Raw genomic sequence first — 18,251 nt, forward strand, 5'->3', positions numbered from 1 at the left:
CTTCACACACTCCCCAGGAACCACTGGGCATTCCCTGCAGATTACTGAGGGGAGAGATGGAACAGCACAGGGGAAGTCTCTCTCTGGGTGCATGCTCAGTAGAAGCCAAGATGGCACAGGTGGAGGTGCTTCTACTATGGGGCATGTGCGGTAGGAACTAAGATGGCAACCATAGAGGCCTGTCTGTCTAGCCTGGAAAAAGGATCAGATTGGAGAAGGGACACAGAATCCCAGAAGATCTAGGGAGTGGATTGGTTAGGGGGAGGATCCAGCACAAGCCTGTGAAAGCTTGGGAAGTTGATTGGTTAGTTATAGAAGCGCCTGGTCCTTCCCAAGCCTGAGATAATATCACCCAAGGGTAACAAAGCTCTCTTGGTCCTGGGGTACCCTGTTGGTGTGCTCATTTTCTCTCCATAGTAGCATGTGACCCCAGCAGCCACCTGGGGCCTGAGGCAGACAGTGTGACTCTGGGTACATCAGCACCAGCCAGAGCACAGCTGGGAACAGACTAGCTAGCTGGATGGGGACAAAGACTACACTGGACTAAGCTTTAACATGGACTGAGCCAATGGTGCAAAATATCTGGACACTGGCCATATTTCTGGGCTTGATAAAGACAAGATTGGATTTTTTCTATGGCTGGACAGAGGAAGATGAGACACTGGGAACCCAGGGGCAGTCCTTTGATTTTGCTTCTACAGTGAATTTTACCATGAAACCTCAACCTCCTACACCTGAGTCTCCTGAAATGCTTAGCTTGAGACTGTAGAAGGACCCCATTTCCACCAGCAGTGATTATACTCATTTTATAGATCAAGAAATTGAGGTACATGGCAGTTAAATGACCTTCCCAAGTTTAGAAAGCTTGTAGGAAGAAGAAAGATATAATTTTAGACCAGTGGTCGGCAAACTGCGGCTCGCGAGCCACATGCGGCTCTTTGGCCCCTTGAGTGTGGCTCTTCCACAAAATACCACGGCCTGGGCGAATCTATTTTGAAGAAGTTTAAAAAATTTGGCTCTCAAAAGAAATTTCAATCGTACTGTTGATATTTGGCTCTGTTGACTAATGCATTTGCCGACCACTGTCTTAGACACTGTCTCCAGAGCCTGAACTGATGGCCATGCTGTGGTGTTCTTAAAGGATGTACAGATAAGCCTCAGTTCTTGAACATCTCCCATTTTGAACAATTTGGTTCTCAACTAAGTTGTTCTGGGGTGGGGTGGGCTGGGGGAGTACCTTGGTTGTCAAACAAAACTTTGGTTCTCCACCTGACAATCCTTTCATGCTGATACCTATCTGATCAGTCACGTGTCTCTCAGGTGACAAACAAAGGAGATAATGCATGAGTATGAGTCAGTTTACCACTAAGCCTCATGTTAATATCTCAGGAAATTGTGCTATGAATTTCTTCTTCTTCTTTTTTTCTTTTATTGCTACTTATTACTATTCCTAAGAAGGCTAGTGATAGTGATAGAAGTAAAATGAAAAGGAAAGTTGTGAGAACAACAATAGAGCTTTAAAAAGAAATAATTGCAAAGTATGACAGAGGTGTTTACATGTCTGGTCTGCTTACTGAGTATGACATGGCTAAATCGATGATTAGCACAATTTTAACACATAAAGAGGCCACCAAGAGTGCTGATGTTGCCAAGAGTGTGACATGCTCATAAAATAATGATCACAGGTTTAATTGAGAAAGGTTAAAACATGGAATCATTTGGGGGTCTGGAACAAATGAATGCAATTTACATTATTTCTAATGGAAAAAAATGATTCCATTTTCGAACAAATCGCTTCTCAAATAGCCTTTCAGAACAAATTAAGTTCAAGAACTGAGGTTCTACTGTATTTCCCTTCTTTATATATAATTTTCCTCACTTATTAAACGAGGAAATTGGAGGCATTATCTAGAGTTACTTCTGACATCAGAAATTTTATGGTTCTTAAAAACACTCACGACTTTAAAAATAAAATTATCGAGATCTACCACATAGCTCTCTGACTAATCAAATGTTTCCAATCCCTGCGTAACAATCTGCTTCCAATATCCTCCTGCCCCAATTGAGAGTAACCTTGAAGTTGCCAGGCGATGAAAAGCAACCCCAATTTCAGCATAGCTAGAAATGCTGACAGGCACCAGCCGAATTCTGCTGACATGGGTTCCCCACGCTCCAACAGGCTTAATCATTATTGCATGCTGATGCTGTGGGCAGGCCTGGCATCCACGGAGGGCCCAGCTGTGAAGAAAACTCTCTGTGCCCATTCCTGCTAGACTCCGCCAAGAGCAAGGGCAACCACAGGACAGCCTGGGAAAGGTGTACCTTCCCTTCAGCATCTGCAAATATCACACACACTTTTTTTTGCCAGTTTACAGCCTATCTTCTTTGTAAGAAAGAACAGGAATACTCTTTCAAACTATTAGAAGAGTTCCTGTAAGCTGCTGGAGGCGACCTGCTTGGTTTACTCATTTTACTTCCATCTTGTCCTGTTTTCCTGCAAAGCAAAACAACAGAAAACATTTTAAACATAGCCCAGCATTTAAAAAGGGTGCAAATGGTTTTCAACATAGTCTCAGACGAAGATCTGACCAATGTCTTGTATCATTAAGTATTTGTTGGATGACTTATCATCTGTCCTATTGCAAAACATATAAAAAATCATTGGACAGCTCTAATAGTCAGTGCTAATATTTATTCAGATATTACTATGCACAAGGAATTGTTAAATGCACATACTGTCCACTTTAATTTTCCCCCAAACCCTCTGCGTTGGATACTTACCTCTGACTGAGGCAAGGAAACAAAAAATTTGACAATTAGCTGACAAATTGTCAACCTGGGATTTGAATTTAGACAATCTGTCCTTAAGACACTTGTTTCCATATGCAATATGCTGTTTCCCTATGTAATACTTAAAAATAAGCACCAAAATTTTGATGCTTTGACAGATAAACTATAGAACACCAGCACTATCTATACTAATAATATTGTTGCAATGTGTAGATCACAAAGCTTGATATATTCTTTACAAATTCATTTTCTCTTGTCTATACCACATTGAGTCATAAATTTGTGAGATGATTGACAACAGTAGAAATAAGCCTTGTGCAGAGTTTAAACTAAAGGTTCAATCACACTCCAGCCAACAGGTCTATTGTCCCTTAAATCTGGACTGAATTAATGAAACATGTAGGTTTTACAAGTCATTTATTTACAAATTATTTCCATTACATTACAAATCATTTACAAATAAATCTAGCCTGTACTCTACATGCTGCAGACTTACTTAAATAGCAGCAATAAAAACAACTGTACAAAGCTGTATTTCTAAGAAACAATAATGAAAGTCTGTCATGAAACATTTTGTCTATTCCAGCTGAAATTCTAAAGAATATGACTCTACCTATAGCAACTATTTTAAATGTTTTGTCGCCTGAATCTATTTTGTCTTCTAAATCTCCCCTTTTTTGAAGGATTTAGAAAAATGACAACAAAGAGTTCACAGGAATTTGTTTAGTTACAAAAAAGAAAAACAAACAAAACATTTTCCAGGGTAGGCCCCTGGGGTCCTCCTGTCAGTTCAGATCTTTATCTCCATTTAAAGGGCCTTCAGCAGAACATTAACCTGCAGGCATGCAGGGTTGCTTAAGCATCAAAGAGCATTGACAGACTATGTACTAAATATTTTGCAACTATTTCCAACAGAGGCTGAGACAAAGAAAAATATCTCTTATTAAGGATTTAACTTGATGGAAATTTACAAAAAGAAGTTACTAGTGATTTGGTTCTGAAATTAATAAAAAAACAAGTTTTAAAAATTAGTTTTCCTCCTCATAGATTGGGTTCTGAAATTCAGTTTCTTATTATCAACATTATAAATTAAAAAGGTTGGAGCCCGTTGTAGACTATGAAATGATGCAAGTTAAACTATCAGAATAGTTAATATATTTTTAATGAAACTGGATCTTTTGATCAATAATCCTTATCCTGTACACGGTTAGTTATATATAAGCAGACTCTGAATGACATTGTAAACTACTTCTAGGTATTGACTTTTAAAGAACTGAGTATCAAAGTAATAAAACATCTCAATGTATAATGTATAAAGGTGTTCCAAAATAATAAATTCAAAAATGTCAAAGGGTACAACTGCTGAACCCAAACCAGTCTTAACATTTGACCCTTCTGGACAAAAATAAGCCTTGCGATTAGCAAAGAAAACTAAGCATGCCTGGCTAATTGACTGATCCCAAAGCTGGCTTTTCTTCCCATGACTGACTTCCAGGAATGCAAAGTCCTGCCATCTTTCACCTAACATGGTTTCTTTAGACCCTATTTGGAAACATTCATAGATAAATAACTAAATATATCATCTTTCAAGTCACTAAAAACAGATAAATGAAAGATGTCTCAAGCAAAACCAACAACATAACAAATGTCCTTTAGTCTTCATATCTTTTTAAAACCCACAAATATATGGACATCATAAAAGGTATCTAATTATTTACCTCTTTATTCCAGATGCCAAAAGTAAGAATTAGAAGAGAAAAAAAGAGCTGTAAAAAAGAGGGATCTCTTACCCTTTGGGACAGCATGGATGGACCTGGAAATTATTATGTTAAGTGAAATAAGCCAAACTGAGAAAGACAAATATCACATGATCTCATTTATTTGTGGAATCTAGTGATTAAAATGAATTGATCAACAAACTAAGAGCTGAAGCAGGGAGGCATGGAATAGACTGACATAACTCGATGTGCAGTTGGGGGACAAGAAGAGATAAACCAAAGAACTTACACTGAGTGGCCAGATTATTATGATCTCTGAACGCATAATATTCTGGCCACTCAGTGTATATCCTATATAATAAAAGGCTAATATGCAAATTGTCCCCTTGACCAGGAGTTCAACCAGCAGGCAGGCCAGCCAACCGCCCATGTCCCCTCCCCCTGGCCAGGCTGGCTGGACCCCACCCATGCACGAATTCATGCACCAGGCCTCTAAAAATATATATACTAGAGGCCAGGTGCACGAAATTTATGCACAAGGGGGGGTGTGTCCCTCAGCCCAGCCAGCACCCTCTCCAATATGGGACCACTCGAGGGATGTCCGAATGCCCGTTTAGGCCTGATCCAGGTAGGATCAGGCCTAAACAGGCAGTTGGACATCCCTTTTACAATCCAGGACTGCTGGCTCCCAACTGCTTGCCTGCTTGCCTTCCTGATTGTCCCTAACCGCTTCTACCTGCCAGCCTGATCACCCCCTAACCCAGGGGTGGGCAAACTTTTTGACTCGAGGGCCACAATGGGTTCTTAAACTGGACCAGAGGGCCGGAACAAAAGCATGGATGGAGTGTTTGTGTGAACTAATACAAATTCAAAGTAAAGGAGCGGAGGGGAGAGCAAGAGAACCCTCTGCTCTTTCGGCTCCGCGGGCTGGATAGAACAGCTGAACGGGCTGGATCCAGCTTGCGGGCCGTAGTTTGCCCATGGCTGCCCTAACCACTCTCCTGCCAGCCTGATGGATGCCTAACTGCTCCCCTTCTAGCCTGATTGCCCCTAACTGCCCACCCCTGCAGGCCTGGTCCCCACCAACTGCTCTCCCCTGCAGGCCTAGGTCCCCCCAAAATGCCCTCCCCTGCAGGCCCGGTTGCCCCCAACTTCCCTCCTCTGCCGGCCTGGTCACCCCTAACTACCCTCCCCTACAGGCTTGATTGCCCCCAACTGCCCTCCCTTGCAGGCCTGGTCCCTCCCAACTGCCCTCCCCTGCTGGCCTGATCACCCACAACTGCCCTCCCTTGCAGACCTGGTCCCTCCCAACTGCCCTCCCCTGCTGGCCATCTTGTGTCCACATGGGGGCAGCCATCTTTTACGACATGGGGGCAGCCATCTTGTGTGTTGGAGTGATGGTCAATCTGCATATTACTGTTTTATTAGATAGGATAGAGGCCTGGTGCATGGGTGGGGGCCAGCTGGTTTGCCCTGAAGGATGTCCTGGATCAGGATGGGGGTTCCCTTGGGGCGTGGGGTGTCCTGGGCGAAGTGTCTGTGGTGGTTTGCAGGCCGGCCACGCCCCCCAGGGACCCAAGTGGAGGCCCTGGTATCTGGGGTTTATTTATCTTCTATAATTGAAACTTTGTAGCCTTGAGTAGAGCCAAGCCTCCTGCTCACTCCATGGCCGCAGCCATTTTTGTTGGGATGTATTTATCATCTATAATTGAAACTTTGTAGCCTTGAGTGGAGGCTTGGGCCAGCCAGGGTGGCAGGGAAGCTTGGCTTCCTCCATTGCCGGGGAAACCCAATCCTCTTGCTTGCTGCAGCTGCGTGGCCGCAGCCATCTTGGTTGCATTAATTTGCATACTCGCTCCTGATTGGCTGGTGGGCGTGGCTTGTGGGTATAGTGGAGGTACAGTCAATTTGCATATTACACTTTTATTAGATAGGATACACACACACACACACACACACACACACACACACACACACACACACACACACACTGAGTGACCAGATTATTATGCGTTCAGAGATCATAATAATCTGGCCACTCAGTGTATATGCTTAGCCCATGTACATAGCAATAGGGTAGTGAAGACCTGGGGGTAGGTGGGGAGGGGATGGGAGGAGAAGGGAGGAGGGGGGAAGGGAATGGGAGATATCTGTAATACTATCAACAATCAAAAATATATTTAAAAAAATAAAAAAGTTAAATTCTATATAGTTACCTCTATTGGCTTATTCTGATATGGGATCATTTGCTAAATAGGTCAATGATTTCTTTTTCTCTCTTATTGCTTTCATAAAAGAATTTATAAATGTCTTAATTTCCTATATTTGCTTTCTTTACATTTATATTTAAATGTACACAGTAAAAAAATAGTATGATTTCAAGTCCCCTCTTATAGAAGAAATATGTTTAAATAATTTTATTTTCTATCAAAAATAATGGAAAATTGCTTTATTTGTTTTTGGAAATATTTCCAAAAGGATCAAATCCAGAGACTTTAGAGTATTATGGTATCTGTGCTCATGCTTGTCTATATCCAAAGCAATGCTCAGCTTTCACTTTTTCAATCTAACTTTTACCAACAGAGGATGTGTAACAAAGACATTTTTCTGAATAATGATTAATAATTGAAACATGATATACTTTGGAAATTTACATTTTATACTTGGTTAGGATTATCACCTTAGATTGCCATTTTACCTCCTGCTATATAAATTAAATATTTCCTCACTGAATCTTTCCATGGCTCCTATTATATCAATTATGAGGAAGGTCGTAGAAAAAAAGTTATAAAATCTATTATCCATACAAATATGAATGGCACTGGACATAGTCAATTCAGTATGAAGTTAAATGGGATATTTTATGAATAATAAGTAGACTTTCACCTAGAAATGAAAACAGCACAGTCCAGTTACCATAAATCATTATTAAAAAGCAGCTTGGCACATTAGGAAAAAAACAGACCTCACTAGTTTTAAATTCCAGCCTCACTATTTAATTTGCTTTGTAAACCTGAGACAGTTTTTCAACCAGAAAATGGGGATAACATCATCTAGTATTTGTTATAATTGTTAAAATTAATATACTATATTACATATTATGTGACTTGTTCATAAAATACTCTGTTATTGCATCAATGGGCATGACCTGCCTATAATCTCAAAACTTAAATCTATGCAAATACCTTGATAGTTCAAGAAAATTTACCTAACTTAAAAAACATAGCATACTTTTTTTAAAAAATATATTTTATTGATATTTTACAGAGAGGAAGGGAGAGGGATAGAGAGCTAGAAACATCGATGAGAGAGAAACATCGATCAGCTGCCTCCTGCACACCTCCCACTGGGGATGTGCCCGCAACCAAGGTACATGCCCTTGACCGGAATCGAACCTGGGACCTTTCAGTCCGCAGGCCGACGCTCTATCCACTGAGCCAAACCGGTTTCGGCCATAGCAGATACTTTTAAGCCAGAAAATTTTCACACTTTATTTGAAGCTTCATTATAGTTACCTAAGTCAGTTATATCTTTTCAGAATTTGATATATGACCTGGATGGTAGGGAAATAAAATTGAAAACTTACCTAGATACTTAACATTCACTTTTCCATTATTACCCCAACATGTGGTCCCCACCTCGACCAAAATCAGTGCCTCAGAGGAATAATTCTTCAGTGTGTTGGCATAAACCCTTAATTTATAATGTAATCCTCAGGCATTATGGAATGAGATAGCCCTAAATTCTTAGGGAACAAAAGCAAAATAATAAGAAAACTTTCGTTATTTGTCATAGGCACTTAAAAAAAATTCTAACTTGAGGATATGTTTGTTTGTTTTTTAATTTATTTTAGAGAGAGGGAGGGAGAGAGAGAAATATCTGATTGGTCGCCTTCACCTGCCCTCCCCCTCCCCCTTCCCCCTCCTTCTCCTCTCTCCCCTCTCCCCCCTCCCAACCCCCACATGTAACCTCACTCCAACGGGGCATTGAACTTGAAACCCAGGTATGAGCTCTGACCAGGACTCAAACCCTCAACTCTTTGTGGAGTAGGGAAGATGTCCAACTGACTGAGCCATGTGACCAGGGCTGGTCTAGGCACTTTTTATTTGATAAACGACCCAAACTGCAAAATAAACCGAATAATTCTTGCCTTTGAGAGAAATATCTCCTTGGTCCTTCTCTGGATATTAGCACGCGGGTGGGCCACCCATAGGGCCTGGGGCTGGCGGCTGCCTCTGCTGTCCCAGAGCAACCTGGCCCTGGGCCAGGGAGAGAAAGTACTGCTCTTCAGAGTCAAGTAGAGGGAAGCACAGATAAGCATTCCCACTCCTGGCTGATCCCGATATCTTAAAGGATTGGTGTGAAAAATACTAGAACCTTCCCTCTTGCAGTCTCTCTTGCAGATAAATAGGTTTCTCCATATTTATGTCTGACTATTATGCAAATATGAGTTTTAGTTTGTGAACCTTGAATTTCCATTAGCTCCTTGCTGAGAGGTTAATCCTGCTTTTATACAAAAATTAATAGAGACTTTCTCTTTTCCTAATCCCCAAACTCTCTGCACTACTGGAAAGATAACTTACTTATTATTCTTTATTATGATTATTCTTTCTTACCTCTGCTGCTGTGACTCCCCTGAAGTGCTTTTTCGCTGTCTTCACGAATCATCCCAGACTGCCTCCCAGTCCCCTCGTGGGGACCATTCTCCAGGAGTGGCCTCCAGGGCCTGATGGCCTCGAAATGTCCTCATTTGTCTCTATTTTGTTCAAGCTTAGAGTCCATTTATGAAGGATACTCCCATGATGCTCTGTTCATGAGGGAATAGAGCTTGGCTATCTTTTACCTGGGTCTAAATAATCTATTTCTAAAATCCCCAAGATGACAAGGTAATGCTTTGAGGAGGGAGGAGGGTGAGGATGGCAAATATTGAACCGAGTGTAAATGAAACTGTTATATTTCTAATAAGGTTAATTTTTTCAACACAGGTGCCAGAGCATCTTGTTTCCCTGCTAAATTTTGTCTTATATCCGGCTCATCTCTCCAGTTAGTCACATCTTCCTGGATGCTGATCCTCACCTATTCGGATCAACAACAAATGACTCCTATAATTTTGTTGAGTCCAATTAAAAAGAAAAGATACTGTGGTCAGCTTGGTAATGGATCATTTGTGTTTGCCTTCTATATTCCTAGCATCATTTCCCTCTCCTTCTCACTTTTGCTGTTCTCTTATTGCCACCACCCTATACATCAAATTATTACCACATTAAAAAAAAATGACACTTCTTTTTCAGCATGACTATGACTCACTGGGTAAACTTTCACATGAAGAACCCACACAGTTCTAATCAGCTTTCAATCTATCTCTTGTAGTATCATGGCTTTCTCAGATGCTTGCTAAATCCCCCAAATATTGTTTATTCCCTTCATTGCAGTATTTCTTCATGCTTCCTGCACCTTTCTTATGTTTAATGCTGTTGCACCACACAATCCTGGGTTCAGATACCAGTGGCTGCATCAGCATGAAGAGGATCCAAATGGCTGACATGCAACCTCCTTGTCAGTAAAATGGGAGAATACTTGCTTAGCGGATTAGATGACATTACAAATGACACGTAATAGGGATAAATATTGGTCCCCCCTCCCACATCCCTTGTGTCATCCCTTACATCTGTCAACCTCAAGACCGAGCTTAGATGCCACAAACTCCATAAAGCGTTCCCTGATCAACTCAGCCAGGGGAGCTCCCTTATTTGCACTATTAACACTCTTGGTTGAACTACTTTTATGTCACTTAATATACTTTGCATCTTGTTGTATTTACTCTTTTTTTTCTAGATGATAAGCTCATAAATGGTAGATGTCATTTAATTGGCATTAAATTTACATCTAGGTATGTTCCCTGGAACAATCTATATATACAAAACCCTAATATGCAAATAGACTGAACGGTGAAGCAACCGAACAACTGAACTACCAGTCACTATGGTGTGCACTGACCACCAGGGGGTGTGCGTGGACCATGGCAGTCCTCGGCTGGGGTGGGATGGTTGAGCAGGTGAGTGGGGGCACCAGACCAAGGTGGGGCTCCAGTCGCTGTCATCGGGGTAAGCCTCTGGTGGTTACTGAAAATTCTTTGCTCCCACGCACTGCGGTCCCACCTGGTGCTCGCACCTGCTGCTGGTGCTGGTCCCAACTGCTTGGCACCATCAGCAGGTACAACTGGTAGCTGCCAGCCCCGATCGCCCCTCAGGGCTTCTCTACCTCCCCCTGCTCCTGAGGGGTGATCAGGGACAGCAGCCACCACATGTATCCACTGCTGGCGCTAGCCCCACTCGCACCCGCTGCTGGTGCCGGCCCCAATCACTCCACGCCACCAGCAGGTGCGAGTGGGGTTGGTGCCATCAGCATGTGGGAGTGGCGGTGGCAGGAGTGGGGCTGCCAGCAGAGAGGGGACCAGGGCCACGGTGGGAGGGGCTGGGCGGGGGTGCGGAGGATAGGCTGAGACCCACCCCTGTGCCCACCGCAGCCTTGTGGCCCACAGTTCCTTTTAAAGTGCATGAATTTGTGCACTGGCCCCCTAGTTTTAAATAACATTCATCTCAAACTTCATTAGTCTATTTTTGTTCTGCTGCTTAGCATTATTTCTGTTATAAAGCCCAAACACCATACTTCCTTCAAAATACAGCAAATTTTTAAAATACTAAACAAATGTACAAACAAAACAAGCAGACTCAAAGATACAGAAAACAAACTGATAGTTGCCAGAGGGTTTGGGCGGGGGCGTCAGAGGGCAAAAACGTGAAAGGGAATGAGGTACAAACTTATCGTTTTAACATAAGTAAGTCATGGGAATGTAAAGAACAGCATAGGGCAGTGGTCGGCAAACTCATTAGTCAACAGAGCCAAATATCAACAGTACAACAATTGAAATTTCTTTTGAGAGCCAAATTTTTTAAACTTAAACTTCTTCTAACGTCACTTCTTCAAAATAGACTCGCCCAGGCCGTGGTATTTTGTGGAAGAGCCACACTCAAGGGGCCAAAGAGCCGTATGTGGCTTGCGAGCTGCGGTTTGCTGACCACTGGCATAAGGAATACAGTCAATAGTACTGCAATAACTTGTATGGTGACAGATGGTTACTAGACTTCTTGTGGTCACTTTGTAAGATTATGTATATATATATATATAGTCAAATCATTATGTTGGCACCTGAAACTAATATAATATTGTATGTCAACTACACTTTGATTAAAAAGAGCTTTACCTTCCATAATGAAAATTAAAAAAAATACACCAATTCCCAACATATAAAAATTGTCCTTTAATTACTTAAGACAATAACTTTCTTAACTCTTGCAACATTTATAATCTAGTATGTAGTATTATTACCTAGTTTTTATGGCATAAGTCTTAAGCAGACATGCTTCTTCAAGGTAGAATGTGTGCCTTCTAATTGTTTTTGTATCTTGCGTAACAGTATTGGGGTTGGTTGGTATTTAAACTATTACTGGATTTTGGTTGTCTATCTTCTTCAGGTCCACCCCTGATTCAGAGAACAGTTAACTCTTAAGGGAAGGTTATGGCTCTGCTTTAACTTATTCCTGCAGTGCACAGAACTTGCATGCGCAAGGTTCTTGCTGATTCCAATATATGCAATTAAGGGCCTCATGATTTTCAGATTATACAATTTGTAGAGAAAAATATTTTGCTCTTCTTGTTTTAAATTGTTTTTTCTTCTTTTGCAATGATAGTAGGGAGTTACTGTCATTAAAACACTATATCACTGAATATTAAATAGATAATTCTTCAAAGTCATGGGAAGTCAGTTTGGAAGAAAATTCGTATTATAGGGAGCTTTAATATCCTGTGTTTAGGATTATGGATTGTTTTCAAACAAAGTTACTCCAAGGAAAGTCACTTTTTGGTGTTGCTTAAGCTTGATCTCAAAATGTAATGTTAAAAAGAGAAAAGTCAAGCCCTAACTGGTTTGACTCAGTGGATAGCATGTCAGCCTGGGGACTGAAGGGTCCCAGGTTTGATTCCAGTTTGATCCCTAGTCAGGGCATGTGCGATTCCAAGGCAACCGATTGTTTCTTTCTCACATCGATGTTTCTTTCTTTCTCTTTCCCTTCCTCTCTAAAAAATCAATAAAAACATATCCTTAGGTGAGGAAAAAAACAACTATATGGCCCTATTAACCAATTTCATCCTAATAAATTTAATAACATTTAAAAATATAAACTAGAAAATCCTCAGTGCTAAAATTCTGAGCATTACTTTTGTTGTTGTTAATCCTCACCCGAGGATATTTTTCCAGTAATTTTTAGAGAGAGTGGAAGGGAGAGGGAGAGACAGAAACATCAATGTGAGAGAGACACATCAATCGGTTGCCTCCTGCATGCTGGGGAACCTGCAACCAAGGTACGTGCCCTTGACCAGAATCGAACCTAAGACCCTTCAGTCCGCAGGCCGACACTCTGTCCACTGAGCCAAACCAGGTAGGATGAGCATTACTTTTGAATTAGAAGTCACATAGACTTAAACTAGGACTATGGAATAAGAATATGCTTATTATATGCCTTTAAAATTTTAGACCATAAAGGCATGACACAAACATTAATTTTGAAAAACTTGACAGAGAATAGACCTCAGTTTCTACAACTGTTTTGATAGAGTAATGCAATTTCTATAATAGGAATTTCCAGAATTATCTTCAAAATCTATCTTGAATACAAAATGCAGTGTTATTTTTGAAATTTTTGTTGCATAATCTGTGGGAAAGTGTAAATGTAAATTAAAGTATGTATGGAGAGCATGGCAGATCCATCAGAGCCTGCTGGTGCTGGAGCACATCCTAGAGATTACAATTAATGGTCTCCAAACTCCTTAGAATACTTCCCCCATGCTCTTCTTTTTCCCATCTTTAAAAAGATATATTATCTTAATTTTTCAATTACAGTTTATAATAATAATTCAATATTATTTTGAATTAGTTTCAGATGTACAGCATAGTGACTAGACATATACTTTACAAAGTTGTTCCCCTTGGTATTTCCAGTACTCACCTGGCACCATAGTTATTACAATATTATTGGCTATATCCATTAAACTGTATTTTATATCCTAGTGACTATTTTGTAATTAATTTATACCTCTCAATCCTTTCTCCTTTTTCACCCAGTCCCCCAAGTCCCCTCCCCTCTGGCAACCATCAGTCTGTTCTCTGTGTCTACGAGTCTGTTCACTTCGTTGGTTTATTTATTATACCCTTTAGATTCCACATATAAGTGAAATCATATGGTATTTATCTTCCTGTCTTGACTTATTTCAGTTAGCATAATACCATCTCAATGCATGCTGTCACAAATGGTAAGATTTCATTATTTTTTTATGGCCAAGTAATACTCCATTGTATATATGTACCACAACTTTTTTAACCACTTGTCTATTAATGGGCATTTGGGCTGTTTTCATATCTTCGCTATTGCAAATAATGTTGCAATGAACATAGGGGTCCATATTATCTTTCAAATTAGTGTTTTGGGTTTCCTTGGATATATACTCAGAAGTGGAATCACTGGGTCCCCACGCTCTCTTGTTTCACCAACTTCATATCCCTGAAATTTTCGCAGGCTTTTAAAAATATAAATACATTGTTTTAATGATGTGCTAAGTATTCAAATTCCAACATTAAAATATTTTCTGACAAACCTAGCATCTGTAATGCTTAGTTAACAATGCAAATCACTGCAGTGGTAACTGTAGGCTCCCCGCCCAATTTTTCTGAATGAGTAGGGATAGGTAAGCCTCCCAAGACAGGAAGAAATCATGTCTAAAGATAGTCATTAAAGTAATTTAAAAGTTTTGTAACTTATTTTACATTTACCAGAATTCATCAAGATTGAGGGACTTTGCCCACTTCAGACTATATGCTATAAATATGTAAGTTCTTAAATACCAAGTCTTCTAGTAAGTTAATAGCTACAGGATTACTCATCAGAAATAAGAAAATAGGCCTCTCAGCTGCCTGGATTGCGGTTTCACATGGTGGTAACACCACTGGCGTCCTGGTTTCTCAAATAGGGTGGAGGTAAGTGTGGAAAGAATGTGACCTAAGGCTATTTTCTGACTGCAGATGGCTGGTCACTCACCAGATGATGGTAAAGAAAGAACAACTAAAGCAATGTAAAGTCAGTAAACAATATTTTACTGAAACATTTCATAACACAGAAAATCTGTTTGAAGTGTAAAGTTACTGTCTTACATAAGAAGGACAGACTCATTTCAAAGACTAATATGAATACAATAAATATGGAGTTTACGTACTAATTTTACAGACACTCTGCCCCACAGCCATAAAAATTTATACTTAACAGTGCAACATATAATTTAATCAGTTGATTTATTTGACAGGTTTTTCTTACTAAACACAAATAACTACCTGGTTTTCATATATATAATATATTTTTATATATATAGATATTCAACAATCTGTACAGTTTCTAAACATAAAACTCCTAAAAGGCACAATTGTCTATACAACATGTACAAAAATGGCTGGAGCTGACACAAAACAACAATTATTGGTCAAAGTTCATGATTGCACAAAGATTAGTCATGAGTTTATGTCAGAAAAATGTGCTTTAGGGGAAGGAGGGCTTTCAAAAAAACCTCTAAGTGTTATATAAAAAAAACAAAAACCCCAAAGAAGCAGCCACTAGGTTGCTATCACAAGCCGGTCCTCGTCATCGTCACTACTCACGTCGCTGAACTGGGCAGTGGCCTGCCTGCGGGGCACGGCCGCGGGCCTGGGCACCGGCCTGTCTGGAGCGAGAGTGTGCTGGCCTGACCGCTCCGGGAAACCTTCAGGATGTGCCTTCAGCAGAGGCTCTGCCGTGGCTGCTGGTTTGCCCTGAATGGGAGGGAGTTCATGCGTGGGCTTCACCTGACTGACCGAGGCAGCCTTCCCTGTGTCCATTTTACTAGCGCCATCAAGCCTTGCACGGTCTCTTGCAGGGGCAGGTGGATCGAGCACTTTTTTTGCATTTTCCCGCTGGACTTGAGGTGACCCCTGAGGAGACGCGGTCCCGCTGCCCTGGTTCCCACTGGCTATAGAAGTTGGCTTGGGGAGCACCTCACGTGCCCTGTTTTGGGAAGCTGGTGTTTCGGGGGCTCCCTGTGCATCCATGGTTACTTGACTAACAGAGGGAATTAAAGTAGGCAATGCTATGTTCAAGATCTGGAGGCCGGGGATGGGTGCCTGAGGGGTGGTGCTGCCCTGGGATGAAGGGTTTGCGGTCAAAACCTGCAGTCCGACAGCATTGAGAGCCAGCCCTGGTGGGTGCCCCTGTGGGGCCATGTTGGCATTGGCGAGGCCTAAGATGTTGACTGTTTCCATGCTCAGTGACGGAAGTGACTGCAAGCCCGGGGTGCTGAGGTTCTGAAGGCCTGGCACACGAATTTGGCCAATGGGAATACATGGCACGACACTGCTTAATTCAGCCACTCCAGTGGGATTTGTAGTGCCAGAAACTTCTGAGATCGGATCCCCAGGAGTACCCACAGTTCTGTGAATTACATTGACAGCAGGAATTGTAAGTTGCATTGGCCCAGCTTGGATGGGTACAAAGGTAGAATACGTGAGGCTGGCAGGTACCACATGGATTCCCCCGACTGGAACCATATTATAAGGTGTCCTTGACTGCTGCTGGGAGTGCAGAGGAAGGTGGCTAAACAAATGAGTCTGGGGAGAAGGCAGGCCTGGAGTCGGTGGGAGAGTTATTTGCTGCTTCTGTTCTTGAGTGTCAGGATGAGGTGAGGCCCCTGGAGGACTCCCCGTGGCCATCTGGAGGCTGAGCTCGGCTGCAGGAGGAAGGCTCACAGAGGATGTTTTCTAAAAGACAAGAGAGACGAATCATTCAGGACAGGGCTCTCTTAGGCACTCAATTAAAATGCTATTCTTCCTAATGAGGTGAAGGAATGCATATTTGTATTTTATAAAATTATGAGTTTGCTAAAAATTCTATTTTGGTTAAAAATATAAATTTCCAATAGAAAAAAAAAAGATTGCCCTTTTAATCTATTTTCTAGTACAAATAGCAGCAGCACATTTTTGTACAGTACTTTGCATTTTTCACATTTCCTGGATATCACCTCTTTTATACTGTAATTGACCCTGCAATGTGGCCATAATTATATTCAGCTTTTTGTTGTTTTTATTGCTGGCACCACCTGCTCCACCCTATTTTAGAGATGAGGAGTCATTGAGAAATTGAGATATTAGTTGGCAATAAGTATAAACTCAGGTAAAAATTAACTGGAGAATCATCTATATATATAAAAGCCTAAGCGACCATTGCAACCGAATGGATGACCGAACAGGCTGTGTGGGGCAACCAGGCCAGCAGGGGGGTTAGTGAGGGATGACCAAACGACCGAGCAGCAGGCTGCATGAGGTGACCAGGCCGGCGCGGGGGAGGGGCAGTGAGGGGCGACCAGGCTGGCAGAGGAGGGCAATGAGGGGCGACCAGGCTGGTGGGGGGGGGGGCAATTAGGGGCAACCAGGCCAGGGGGGGGGGGCAGTTGGGGCAACTAGGCTGGCAAGTGGGGGCAGTTGGGGGTGACCAGGCCAGCAGAGGGGGCAGTTAGGGGCGATCAGGCAGGCAGGCAGGTGAGCAGTTAGGAGCCAGTGGTCCCGGATTGTGAGATCGGGCCTAAATCAGTAGTCGGACATCCTCCGAGGGGTCCCGGATTGGAAAGGGTGCAGGCTGGGCTGAGGGGAACCCCCACAATGGACAAATTTTGTGCACCGGGCCTCTAGTTCATTTACAAAATAAAGAGTAGCCATGGATAAAAAGTTCTGTTGGTGGTTCATCCATTTACAAGTCTATGAATTGTCTACTGAAAAGCAGGTTTCCAGGCACTGGCTGGCTGTGAGAGACTCTGGGACAGAGAAGCTTAAACCCATATGAAAGTAATGAATGTTAGGAGGAAGAAATCTTGTCTATCCTCTCATCCATCCAAGATTATCATTTAAATATCAGCTTCTTCTAGATATGTATATCACAGAGCTGCATTAACTTACATAATAATTTACTCTAAATATTTAATATTTAAATGTTAATTTAATTAATTTAGGGTAATCTACAGCAATGCATGCTTTCAAAGTTTTCATTTTTTTCCAGTGTTACCTAGTAAACCAACATCTGCCACATGAAGAAATAAATCTTAGTGCAATTGTCAATATATGCTAGAGGACAGAGACCTGTCAATGGCAGGAGAATGCCTTCCTCACAGAATTAGACAGGGAACCATCACAGCACCTGCGTGACTTTCCTGAGGCCTGTGTTTGGCCCTGAGCTGGTTCTTGGGCAGAAAGCTTTCCCAAGTGACCACAGTAAGTTGATCATTCAAGCAAAGTGAATTTCTTGATACGTTTGTTTGGGTCACATTAACTTTGCCATAGAAACCGGTAGCTGTTTTGCCAACAGGGAAAAGTATTAAACATTTGAATAATCTAGGGCAAATCCATCAGATCGATGTCATTGAAAAAACAACTCAGAACAGCCACAGATAAATATGTCCAAGACTCACATTCTCAATAGGCACATACACGTTTTTATTTCAAGATGTTAAAAAAAAGCAAATAAAAATAAATGATTATATTTTAAAAGATCCATTTGGTTCTTTCACAGATTTATAATACACTATGTGAACTCTGACTAAAACACCTAACCAGAATCA

General features: G+C 41.6%; 1 protein-coding gene across 1 annotated transcript in view; it reads right to left on the reverse strand.

Moving 5' to 3' along the window:
* Nucleotides 1–14,694: 14,694 nt before the first annotated feature.
* Nucleotides 14,695–18,251, reverse strand: part of HIVEP1 (HIVEP zinc finger 1) — a 164,698-nt gene continuing 161,141 nt past the window's right edge. The window contains exon 9 of the mRNA XM_080655043.1: nucleotides 14,695–16,401. Within this exon, the coding sequence (XP_080511169.1) occupies nucleotides 15,226–16,401 (1,176 nt within the window). The 3' untranslated portion in view covers nucleotides 14,695–15,225. The remainder of the gene's footprint in view (nucleotides 16,402–18,251) is intronic.

The sequence above is a fragment of the Plecotus auritus genome, assembly GCF_963455305.1.
Source record: "Plecotus auritus genome assembly, chromosome: 2".
Classification (NCBI taxonomy): Eukaryota; Metazoa; Chordata; class Mammalia; order Chiroptera; family Vespertilionidae; genus Plecotus; species Plecotus auritus.